Genomic DNA, 13,036 nt, shown 5'->3' on the forward strand with positions numbered 1-13,036 from the left:
GAGGGGGGGGGAATAGGATTGGCGCTATACCCTTTAAGGCTCCAGAGGACGTCTTTGATGACGAAACGCGTAGGGCGTGGCCAGAAAGCATACACCGCTAACTCAGAAGGCGTGCTAGCCGAACGGAATCTTTCCTTTCAATATACACATATGAACGGACGTTTGTGAGTAATATTTTTGCCTATTTAATAAATACGAAGCTTTATAAGACATACTGCACCATGGATATGCCTCTTATTCATTACATATAACCGAACACGGCATATGAACGGAGGAACGAAGGTTTCCCGGAACTGCAATAGAGGCAAGCCAGAGAGCTACACAGTGGCTGATACTGTGAAGGTTGATCCACCCCGGAAGGGGCCATAACTCTGGTGAGAGCAACTGCATAAAAATAGCCACAGAGCACCGGGAACAACAATTGAAATCTCCTCCACCTTTCACTTCACTTTCACCCGCAGAGGACACCCCACTAATTCATAACCACCTTTTTGAGGGACACTTTTTTACTAATTTTAATTACTTTTTTTACTATTTTTTAATTACTATTCTTATTTTCATTTTTACCTTTGCATTTTTCATACTGCTAAATTGTATCACATTTTTTCACCGTCTTGCATCTTTAGTCAACCATGTGATTTGCACCTTTCATCACAGTTACACTACGTGAGGACTTGATATGTTTAACAGATAAACTGAATTTTTTATATATATTTTTTATATATATTTTTTATGTATATTTCTTCTATATATACCTTTATATATACTTTTTATACTAAGCTCTACTTGTTATTTATATAGTTTTTTCACAAATACCAGTATTTGTTCACCAGCACCTTGCACTTTATATTTTTATTGCATGCTGTTACAATTGTTTAATGATCCATGAATTTATGATTTGTTATGACACTTATGGTCTTTAAAGGATACAATAATTGTTGGTTGACACTAACTGACACATACACAGTTATTCATATTTATTTTATTTATTTTACTATCCAGCCTGCTGGAAATTTCTTGCTAATTGTATACCTAAGTCTCCAATTTTTTAAAGGGTATAGCGCCAATCCTATTCCCCCCCCCCCTCCCTATTTGGTTTTAGATACACTTAAAAAAAAAACCTGCTGACCTGCACCCATTGAGCATGAAAAACATAGTGATAGCTCTCCACCTGTCACAGGAACTTGGGATAGAAGAGGATCGAATACCAAAAATGTTGCCTGTAAAGTTGTCCTTTTGACCTTACTCCTAGATGGCATCCATATAAAACAAAATACTTACATGCACATGTATAAGTGAAATGGTATAGTGTTGTTGTACTGGGAAATTCCGACTTTGCAACAAGAGATATCTTATTAAGGTAAATAAATCTAAAATGTATCTATTTTTCTACACAAACTTTCACCAAACACGTTGAGTACATACAATTCCATTTATTACAATTAACTTTAAGAACTACTATACTGTCTCAACCAAAAATCCCACAATGTCCAAAACATAAAAGAAAATATTCATTAAAAAAATAATACAATAATCATTTTGTTTGTTCTATATGCTGATGGAAAGTAATCAGATTGTTGGAAAATTCTGAATGTATTATCAACACAATGCAAAGTCCATCAGCTTCCAAATGATATAATAAATCACACACTGTAAATCATACCTCTCAGGTTTACATAATAAAACGTATACTTCAGTTTATAAAAATAAGTTACTGTCATGATTTTACTGCTCTGCATTGAACAAAAAAATAGTTTTACTTTCTTGATTAACACAGTAATGGATTTTATACAGAAAATGAAAATAAAACAAAACTATGAATTCAAGGGTGCGGTCAGATGTGCATCCCGACTGCGCCGTTTTTGTAAATGAAAAGCTTTCTAAACTCCTTAGTTTAAAAAGAATGTCATCTTGTACATTCAGAGCATGATATTTTTTTTTATAAATAGCCCCCCCCCCCCAGCCAAATACTCAGCTAGTCATTTCCCCCTTGTCACTCCGGTGTCTGTTACAGCTGGTGTCAGGCACTAAATGGAGCAGTGACATAACTCCCTTGATTATGTGACAGTGCTCGGGCCTAGTGATTGGCTGGTAGACCTGATTAGTGTCACATGGGAGAAGGCCAAACACTCCATTGTACCCAGGTATTGTCACAGGCAGGGGCAGTAAGGTCATGCTGGCAAGGGTAGTAATCAGGGGTTTAGGGGGTTTCAAAGACACTGTCACTTTGCCTTCAATGGGTAAAGCGATAGCTTCTTTTTAACATATACAGGTCATAAGAAAAATATGGGATCTGCCATTGCACTTGGTACGCGCTAGCTCTACTGTGCTTAGAGTTGCAGGCACAGTAGAGCAATTCATCTTTAGGCTTATGGAAATGGCACTAAAATGATTCAAGCCGTTTTCTCCCTGCTCCCCCCACCCAGCAATGACTCTTGCCATTCTAATCTCTGAATGTAAACGCAGGAACTTTGGGAGGGAAAGCAGAACTGCTTGGAGAACTTGAACAATGGCAGTGAACATTTGAGGATGAATTGCTCCACAATATCTGCAGCCACAGAGATCAGAGATCTTGTTTTACAGTTCATTTATGGCTTGTTAAAGCCCAACTTTGGACACAAGAAAACAAAAAATACCCTTGAAGTTGCCTCCTCACATGCATACACTTCAAGGGTCAAATGCTCCTTAAAGTGGTTGTAAAGCATAAACATTTTTTACCTTAATGCATTCCTTGTATTAAGGTAAAAATGTTTAGGTGTCAGCATTCTCCCCCCCCCTCCCGATGTCTGTGTCAATCGATGCAGCAGGTCTTGGGTGCGAGCACGCACCAGTGCCACTTTCCATGGGGGCACTGGACAGAGGGGAAGGGCCAGGAGTGTGGGCGGGGGGACCCGAATAGAAGAGATTTGCAGCCCTTCTGTGCAATTCCATTGCACAGAGCAGATAAGTATAGAGATGTTTGTTATTTTATTTTTTTAAATGTACCTTTACAATCATTTTAACTCTAGGGGGTTTTAAGAGAGGCTGTATTACTTACCTGACCCTCCACGTCAGCAGGCTTCTTCAATCTATGTAATCACTTTGCTACAACCTCTTCTGTAAGGTGACCATGGTCACACTCCTTCCTCCACCATGAACACTGCAGCATCAGAGCCAGCAGTAGCGGGGAGTCCGGTAAGTAATTGTGCCTGTTCTGTAATCCCCTTGACTTAATGAGCATTTTACCTTTTCAGGGTAGGGGTTCAGTGCCCGAGTTTTTTTCTGTTCTGCTCAGAGTTATGCTTTAACAATATGTAAATACTTAAATGTACACAGTCTGGCCATAGATTTGCATTAAGGTGATTCTAATATAAAATCAATTCCATCCTCCATTCCCCACCAAACTAGGCATTCAATAAACATTTACAATTTTTCATTCGATTTACCAAAACCATATAATATGAGATCAATCCTAATCACTTTCAATTTGTATGCAATCAGGCAGGCCCTTGCACTACATATTTGAAGGTAAATCTAAAGGAAATTGAATAAGAAAATAGTATAATGTATGCCCAACATTAGGAATGGTTACACTATGCCCCTGTCAGTTTATGTGTGTCATCTGTGTCCCACTGGGTAAATGTCTCTTCATTTCCTATCTTGGAGATACACCAGAAAGTGGGGAATAAAGTTAATTGATTTGTGCATAATAAAAGTCGCAAATCAAATTCATCATTTTGAAACCACACAGGGTTACTTCAGCAAGGCAAAATGACCCTCGATAGCTGGTTCTGAAATGTTGCGTGTAATTTGCAACTCCCATTAAGCATGAATAAAAGAACACAAAACTGGTGTGCTTTGGATGTACAAGTGATTAAAGTGGGAGTCCGCTGTTTTTTTTTTTTTTTTTTTTTTAAAAGCCAGCAGCTACAAATACTGCAGCTGCTGACTCTTAAAATAGTGACACTTACCCGCCCAGCACGCCCGCGATGTCGGCACCCGAAGCCGATCTCTCGATCGTCTCTCAGGTGCTGCCGCCGCCATCTTAGTTATGGGAATCAGGAAGTGGAGCCTTTCGGCTTAATTTCCCGGTTCCCTACTGCGCATGCACGAGTCGCACTGCGCAATAAGGATGGTCCCCGCTGTCTCTGGGATCCGTGTGTTTCCCAGCAGGCAGCGGGGGACTTTCGGAAAGGGGCGTAGATTCTGCGGAAAGGGGCGTAGATTCTGCAGAATCTACGCCGGAAGTGGGTGCAGATACCTGTACTGTACAGGTACCTGCACCCCCCTCCCCCCTGAAAGGTGCCAATTGTGGCGCCGGAGGGGGGGAGGATTCCAATGAGCGGAAGGTCCACTTTAGGGTGGACCTCCGCTTTAAACATGGTGCCAACACCCTGAACACAAGGTTGAATGCTGATATGGTGTGGGGTTGAAGATATCCCAAACACCAATTGGAAGATTTCAAATTACATCCTATTCCAAAAGCTTTTAGTTGTAACTGGTTTCAATGAATGGTATGAATGAAAATGATCACTGGTAGAAATTAAAAAATGAATCTCGACAGTAAGAACACAGACAGGAACAAAAACGTGATAGGAGGTCCTAAATGTTCCCCATTCTTCCCTATATATCACTGTTCCATTAAAATTCTAATTATTATGCTTCAGTAAATGAAGTGGTAAATACAGTTATTGATTTAGGGAGCACAATGGGAAATTATTGTGTATAACATGGGTTTTTGCATACCTGTCTATGCAGCAATACTTAGGGACACCACCTCCTTATTTTCTGCAGGGCTAAGTGCTGCAATCTCACTGTATCTGGACGGAGGGAATTAATCTTACCATTTAAATGAACATATTTTTTTAAGTTTAAATTTGCAGAGGCGTGGTTCCCTCTGCATTACTGCATTAAGAGGCTTAATGCATTAAAGGAGAAGTTCCAGCTAAAAAAATATATGAAGAGGCATTAAAATGTAGGCTTTGTTATCCTCGCCTGCAGGCTAGCAATCTATTAAAGGGTATATGCCAAGCATTTCCTTCTGCAGGTGCTGCAGGCCTCTGTCAGGCGCCTGAGTGTGAGAAGATACCCTGCACATTACTATGGGTATATCTTTACATTAGCACCAGCTGCTGTAGTAACCAGAGGGGCAAGTGCTTGGCACATGAGCCAAATATTCATGTACATAGTGACAAGTGGATCATGTTCACTACAAAAACACAAACAGCACTAAAGGTGGATATGTAGGTCCATGGTGCTAATCAGTTAATATGCCAATTCTATTTAGGTGTGCAGACCAAAGTTCCAGGAGTTTGGTAATTCACATAGATGGAGAGACATTTACAAAAACACAAATTTTATTGCCTTGTGGCATGTCACATCTTAGCAGCAAAAGTCCTGGGATTACCTTCAAGTGAATGGAGAATTTGCACATTGTTGTGTACAGATGTAAATAACTAACAGATATTTGTTAGGCATATTCTTGTAGACATTAAGGCAAACTGCAATAACCCTTGAATTCAAAATACAATCTTCAACCTCTAAGGGCTTGTAAACACTGCTGCTATGCCTAAAAAGTAGAAAAACCAGTAAATTGGACAATGATAGACAAAGAGTACACACCTTGCCAACACAGCCAGTGAAATTCTCATCCCTTCACTGGCTCTGGGTGACACCAGTGCAACCACCCTGCCATCCCTATGGGGCAAGTTACACAGTCTAATTAAACATTAGAGCTCAGGCTTCAAACTTTATGCATCAGAAAATGCATCAGAAAGCCCATTTATAGGAAAAAATTTATGTATAGAACACAGGACTACATAGCTTGCTAGCAACCATATCAATGAGTAGTCATTATCAGTTTGCACAGACATCCATCAGATTTGTTCACCTATTTGACCTGTCTTGGATAAAGCTGTACAGTGCCCATACTTGTCCACCTAGATACCTTGACTTTGGTAGCAGCCATCTTTATTTTTCAGACAGGCTATTGAGTAATACCCAACAAGGAACTATCAATCAAAGGATGTCTGAATGTCAGACTAAGCAGCCTTGGTCTTCTGCTCTTCATGGCAGAAGATACTGGAAAAGGTAATGCCACTGAAATCAGACTGCTGATTACATGATTAATGGGTCACATTAGCCAAGGATAGATATTACCTTGCTGTATGGGAAACCATACAAGTAGAGAACACATACAGTTCCAGTGTTTGTCAAATGTGGGACATGGCTTATCTTTACAGGCAGTGGTACGAGGAGAGATTACGAACATATGTGGGTCGGCCTGGTGGGAGAATATGCTAATTCCAGTGATGGGGCCACGAAGCAGCCAAAATTGAGCATGTGGCTACAACCCATTGTGACCAATTTGCAGAGTACCATATCCACACTGGGTCCTCCCTTCAAGATCTATTTCAGGACACCACATGGGGAGAAGTTGCTGGACGGCACTGTTCATTGACAACCATTTAGCTAAACAGTGTTGGTAAAACAATAATACTACATTAAAAGGTACACAACTGACCAAAGCCTGGTAACAAGTTGTAAGCATTTTAAAGAGCTAAAAAGGTATAGCTGCCATTATACAAGCTCATACATGATGCAATACATACGGTTTTAAAGTAACCATAATGCCTAATAATTGGCATTGTTATGCTGTTTCAGCCCAACACTTGGGCTGATTTATAAAAAGTGGACACATTTTAAATTCTCTGTTGTCTAACCAATCAGATTGGAACAGTATTCTTCCAGTGCAATTTTGAAAGGAACAGTTGTAAACACACTGTCTTTTATTTCTCCCATCTTTCCTCAGTTTTTCTAAAAATCAGCCTGTTTTTTTTAGATTGCCAAAAGCAACACAAAACAACCAAAAAAGTGAAAACTTTACGTAAATGCAGCATTTTTTAGTGTCCATGAGATGAAGAAGCCTAAGATAAGTTGAGGGCAGATAAATAAATATGCACTGCACAAATTCATTGGATCTTAGAGATTCGCATTGCACTCAACCCAGAATGTCAGCCATGTACAATAAGGCAAAATACTTTGTAACCAAAGTAAACAAAGAAGATCCCAGAGAATTCAAACCACAATAAATTGTGTCTGTGGGCAACAAATTAAATACATCCACAATCGGTTTCTCAAGAGAAAACAAGTTCATGTCATCAGTTTAGTCCAAATGATGAATCCATCTTCCATCCTCAAGTCTGTGTCTGCCACACAATTAGATGGCTTCTTTCTGATCGTCTGCATCTGGGGTTTGCCATTAGGAGGTCTCCATAACCCTCATCTGTGTCTCCAGTTTCATCACCTGAACACAATGGAATAAATATATATATTAAACAGGGGTGTAACCAGTAATACTCAGTTACATCTAGTCTCTCCATCTATCTAATCTGCCAACTGTGAGAAATCGATTGCTAAAAATAAGACCTGCAATTCTGGGTATAAGGGGCCTGTGTATACAAGGTTTTATTTCACAATAGAACAAATTTTTTCTTTCCACACAAGGCAATAGTAATACAAAAACAACTCTGAAAACCAGAAGCAAAAACGTATTATAATGTGGAACTTACAGAAAACAAGCCGCATATGCTAAATGGTTGTGTCCTGTCTCGGGGGGGGGGGGGGGCGACATTATCACAAAATACAAATTCGATTTTTATTACAGTGCATCTGGAAATTATTCACCACACTTTATTTTTCCATGTTTTTACAGCCTTATTCCAAAATAGATTAAATTCATTATTTTCCTCAAACTTCTACAAACAATACCCCATATGAACAACGTGAAAGAAGTTGGTTTGAAATGTTTCCAAGTTTATTAAAAATAAAAAAATAAGCACCTTTAGCACCAATTACAGCCTCAAGTCTTAATCAGTATGATGCTACAAGCTTGGCACACCTATTTTTGGGCAGTTTTTCCAATTCTTCTTAGCAGAACCTCTCAAGCTCCATCAGGTTGGCTAGGGAGCGCTAGTGCACAGCCATTTTCAGATCTCTCCAGTGATGTTCAATTGGGTTCAAGGCTGGGCTCTGGCAGAGTCACTTAAGGACATTCACAGAGTTGTCCCATAGCCACTCCTTTCTTATCTTGGCGGTGTGCTTAGGGTCATTGTCTTGTTGGAAGATGAACCTTTGCCTCAGTCTGAGATCCAGAGTGCTCTGGAGCAGGTTTTCATCAAGGATGTCTGTACATTGCTGCATTCATCCTGCTCTCGATCCTGACTAGTCTCCTAGTTCCTACTGCTGAAAAACATCCCAACAGCATGATGCTGCCACCACCATGCTTCACTGTAGGTATGGTATTGGCCATGTGATGAGCAGTGCCTAAATTCCTCCAGACTTGATGCTTGCCATTCAGGACAAAGAGTTCAATCCTTGTTTCATCAGACCAGATAATTTTGTTTCTCATGGTCTGAGAGTCCTTCAGTTGCCTTTGGCAAACTCCAGGCCGGCTGTCATGTGCCTTTTACCAAAGAGTGGCTTCTATCTGGCCACTCTATCATACAGGCCTAATTGGTGGAGTGCTGCAGAGATAATTGTTCTTCTGGAAGGTTCTCCTCTCTCCACAGAGAAAAGCTGGAGCTCTGTCAAGAGTGACCATTGGTAAGCTCCCTGACTAAAGCCCTTCTCCCCCGATCGCTCAGTTTGGCCAGGCGGCCCTCACTAGGAAGAGTCCAAATCATGTTGAATCAACTGAATTTACCACGGGTGGCCTCCAATCAAGTTGCAGAAATATCTCAAGCATAGATGTGTGTGCAGCGTATTACACACACACACACACACACACACACACTATGTAAAAAAGAAAAACACACACTATTAGAAAAAAATGTAATCAATTTAAAATATATTAAAACCTGGATGGTGTTAGATGGTGTTAGTGGGGCAGTGGATGGTGTCAGTCAGTAGGGCAGTGGACACTGCCAGTAGTTTTCAATTTTTTTTTTTAAGGAGCCCCTTTAGGAGGCTTTGATGAAATATCAGGGGTCTAAACAGACCCCTAATGTCTCATATTTGAGACAGAGAAAGGGACTGCCAGACAGATTTCCAAGTCCCTTTCTCTGCAGCTTCATACAGTTTACATAAATGAATATGGTGAGTGATTGGTATTGAAAAAATGATGATGTACAGGGACAGTAGTGGCAGAGGGGGTGGTATATACTGGTACCGATTCACTGTATTTTCCTCCTCCAGCTGCCGAATGTTGGAGGATAAGCAGAGTGGCTGCAGCAGGACAATACAGATCAGATCCCATAAATGCCTCCCCTCCTGAGTTGGCAAGGAAGGATCCATCATCTGCCCACGATTGACAAGTAGATTGTGATTGATGGGTTGCTGGCCTTGGCTTAGGGTTTGCCCAGGCATGCCTATGATCTCAAGGATGATCAGTGGAAACAGGATGCACCTCAGCTCAATTTTGAGTGTCATGGCAAAGGCTGTGAATACTTATGTACTTTTTTGTTTTTTTAACTTATTTTTTATTTTTAATAAATCTGCATAGATTTCAAACAAACTTCTTTCATATCATCTTTATGGGGTATTGTTTGTAGAATTGTAAGGAAAATAATGAGTTTAATCAGTTTTGGAATTAGGCTGTAACATAACAAAATGGAAAAAGTGAAGCGCTGTGAATACTTTCCCTATACACTGTAAAAGAGAAATATGGGATTCATGAAAAAAACAAAAATATACTCACCTAAGTGGATGCTGCATCTGTCCCCACTGGCTCCAGACTGAGAACTGAGCGATAAAACATTGATTGCTCAGCTCTCTGTCTTCAGGCTGCAGAAGGCCAGTGATTGTCAGTCCCTCTGTGCTGTCACTCCAACTCTTATTGGAGTGCTGGGCTGTGGAGGGGGTGGAAGAGGCTGGCTCCGGCTTTCTGGCCACTCGTGAGATGCTAAGCCAGCTGCCGATCCAGGCATCAGAGTGGATCCCAACTGAAAAGTCAGGAAGCAATAATGATATGCTGTAACCGCTGGCAACCAATCGCAATTGCTGCCTGATCTGATACAGTAAACTGATTTTAAGTGTAGCTTACTACTATACTTATTGTATGTCTCAGAGCAGGTGGAGAGTGAAATTGCATGGGGGGGAGCAAATTTTTGGCCAGGGTCCAATCAATATTAAAGACGGCCCTGATCGTGGGTGCAATGCCAAGATCCTGCAGACACTCAGTTCAGCTGTTTGCTCCTACCTCCCATACAGGCAGACAGTTACTGAACTGCAGGAAGCGTCAATGAACTATGAGGATGCTCACCTCACCAGCACCCTCGCAGTTCATTGAGAACTACAAGTCATCTGCCGCAGTGGAAGACAAGACTTGTAGTTAATTCACAGAACTCTGTGAATGAATGACATGGTTGAGTGGACAGAGCCCCACACAGTAGTGCTGTTTTTGAAATGTGACAGTGGGTGCAGGGGACTGCCCACCCTCGAGGGTGGGGGTTTAATCCGATTGCTCCAAAGTAACATGTTACACCCGTAGTTAGGGTGTATCATGTTACTTTGGAACAGTCGGATTAACTCCCCCCCCCCCCCCATGACAGTGGGTGGGCAATCCCCTGCACCCGCTGTCACAATTCAAAAACAGCGCTACTGTTATGTTACAAAAGGTGAACTTATCATTTAGAGTTAATCTTCTATACACAATTCTTTTATGATCTTTTCCTTTGTTTGCGGGAATGTTGTGTTTATCTTGTACTGTTCCATCCGGCATTTCTTGTTTCCTAACATCTCTTCCCCATGAAGCTTCATTGCTCATATGACTGGAAGCTGCCACACTTTCTCCTACCTTGAACTTGCCAGTTATAATTTATACTCCTATCAGATGCACAAGAAGTGATGTGTTAGCACTAGGGCAATGCTGATCTGGGACAACTGTTTATTACAGAGGGATTCTTTGACAGCCTTTTGTAAGCAATTATAGATTATTTTGTCAATATGGTGTACATTTGCAATGCAGAATAATTCTGACCTATTCAATGCTTGAAAATTACTACCTTATCAAAATGTCCAGGGTGTGATACCAGGTTTCACCACTGCAGCCTAAAGTGGAGTAAAGGCTAATTACAATTCTTCTTAAAAAATTTTGCCTCTCCATTCCACCTACTTATCCTGTAAAAAAAAAGATCTGTGCACAGACCTTTTTTTAATCCTGCTCAGTCTGATTCCCCTGTGTCAGACAGAGGTTGCTGCAGGGAAGAGGAGGGGGCGCCACAACAGAGGGGGCAATGGCAGCCGGCTCCAGAAATGCACAGCCATAGGCAAGCGCTTTCTTACAAATAAGTGCCTCAGCTGCTGATCAGGTGACCAGATATAAAAATAGATATTTACGTTGATATTTTTTTTATACAGGCTATGCAGCATTGGTAAGAGATGGGGGGCAGCGTTTTTAAGAATTTTTGTAATTACAGTAGTCTTTACTATCACTTTTTACTATCACACGTTTTGTATTAGGGAATACCTGGAGTTTTGCTACATTTCTGTTATGTAGCTGACTCAGGAGTCTACCTTGGATTTCAAGTGAAAAATCCCTTTAAAGTATATTTCCACTTTTGCAGCAATGTTGGATAAGCTTTATTTTATATTTGTTACATATTCCCATAGCATTGAGAATATTAAAATGACTGCTTACCTTTTTGCTTTTTTCTGAAAACTACAAAAAACTACAACTTTCTCCTTATATGTAATGTTAAGGAGGAGGCTGGGTAGTTGTTGCTTACCATAAATTACACTGTCTATACTGTGCTGGCAGGTTTTCATTATCAGTTGTAAATTAGATATGAACACCGTCTTTCCTAACAAAGGGCTAACGATATCAAAGACTAAATTCTGCATTGTATGTTACTGAGGGAAACTCAGTCTGTCCAAACTTTGCCCTTCCACTTTGGAATTGCTTCGAGTGGCTTCTAGTCTGCCCAGAGGCCTGCTCCAAAGAAACAAGTAGAATGGTAAGACATTTTTAAAATAATACCTTTTGGGCATGCTGTGTGAATGGGAACACAAACATTTAGAAGATTTTCTCAAATTTGACTGCAAAAGTTTAACTACACTTTAAGGCTTGGTTCACACTGGTGCGACATGCACTCGGACTTTGGGAGCACATATCGCATGAGAAGTCATGCCCCATTTAGTGCAATGGAACCGCTCTAATAGGGGCAACTTGAACTGCTCCGACATAGAAAAAGGTTTCTGCACTACTTTTGGGGCAACATCGGCATCACTTGCATTGACTTTTGTTAAAGTCGTGCCAAAGTCGCAGTGGGATGTAGGTGCGAAAGTCGTGAAACTGTGGCAGTGTGAACTGGGGCTAAAGATCAATTTCAGGCATGATATTTTTTTTACATAGTTATATTGGACCAGCTTGGACCAATGTACCTGTGTATTTACCATACCTGGGTGATGTCCCTGGAAGGTGGAAATCACTGAAGTAGACACCGCTACACCAGTGATCTCCACTAGCTTCCAGGTCCTTTGCTGAAGTGACCAGCCTGATGTTTTGTGAATATAGGAGGTCAGATGCTCAGCAAGGTGGCTCGGTTCAGGTGCCCCCATAGCAAGCTGCTTGCTGTGGGGGCACTCGACAGAAGGGAGAGGCCAGGAGCACCGGCGAGGGACCCGAGAAGAGTAGGATCTGGGCTGCCCTGTGCAAAACCACTGCACAGAGCAAGTAAGTATAACATGTTTGTTATTTTTAAACAAAAAAACAAAGCTTTTAGTATCACTTTAATGAATGCAAAGCATTATATTATTGAACAAGGTATAGATGTGGAGCAGTGACATCACCAAACATTTTGAAAAAACAAAACATCCAATAAAGATACTAGGACAATAAAAACCACCCCCAAAAAATGAACCTTTTAGGAAAATGGAAACGCTAAGATGACCTCATTTTTTGGGAAATGAAGGAACATGGCAGTATTGAGATAGTCATCGGTCACGTTACCCAAGCCCAATATTTCAGTTATGGGAGGTGGTGCGAATCAGACCTACCCACCTGGGTTCCGTGCTCTGCCCACCTTGCTGCAGAGCCCCACTACTGCTACATTATCTA

General features: G+C 40.9%; 1 protein-coding gene across 1 annotated transcript in view; it reads right to left on the reverse strand.

Annotated features, from left to right (window-relative positions):
• Nucleotides 1–1,418: 1,418 nt before the first annotated feature.
• Nucleotides 1,419–13,036, reverse strand: part of LOC143934034 (C-Jun-amino-terminal kinase-interacting protein 4-like) — a 167,814-nt gene continuing 156,196 nt past the window's right edge. Inside the window, exon 29 of the mRNA XM_077457281.1 lies at nucleotides 1,419–7,285. Coding sequence (XP_077313407.1) covers nucleotides 7,176–7,285 — 110 coding nt within the window. The 3' untranslated portion in view covers nucleotides 1,419–7,175. The remainder of the gene's footprint in view (nucleotides 7,286–13,036) is intronic.

The sequence above is a fragment of the Lithobates pipiens genome, unplaced genomic scaffold, assembly GCF_037356315.1.
Source record: "Lithobates pipiens isolate NorthernLeopardFrog02 unplaced genomic scaffold, aLitPip1_a1.2 Scaffold_27, whole genome shotgun sequence".
Classification (NCBI taxonomy): domain Eukaryota; kingdom Metazoa; phylum Chordata; class Amphibia; order Anura; family Ranidae; genus Lithobates; species Lithobates pipiens.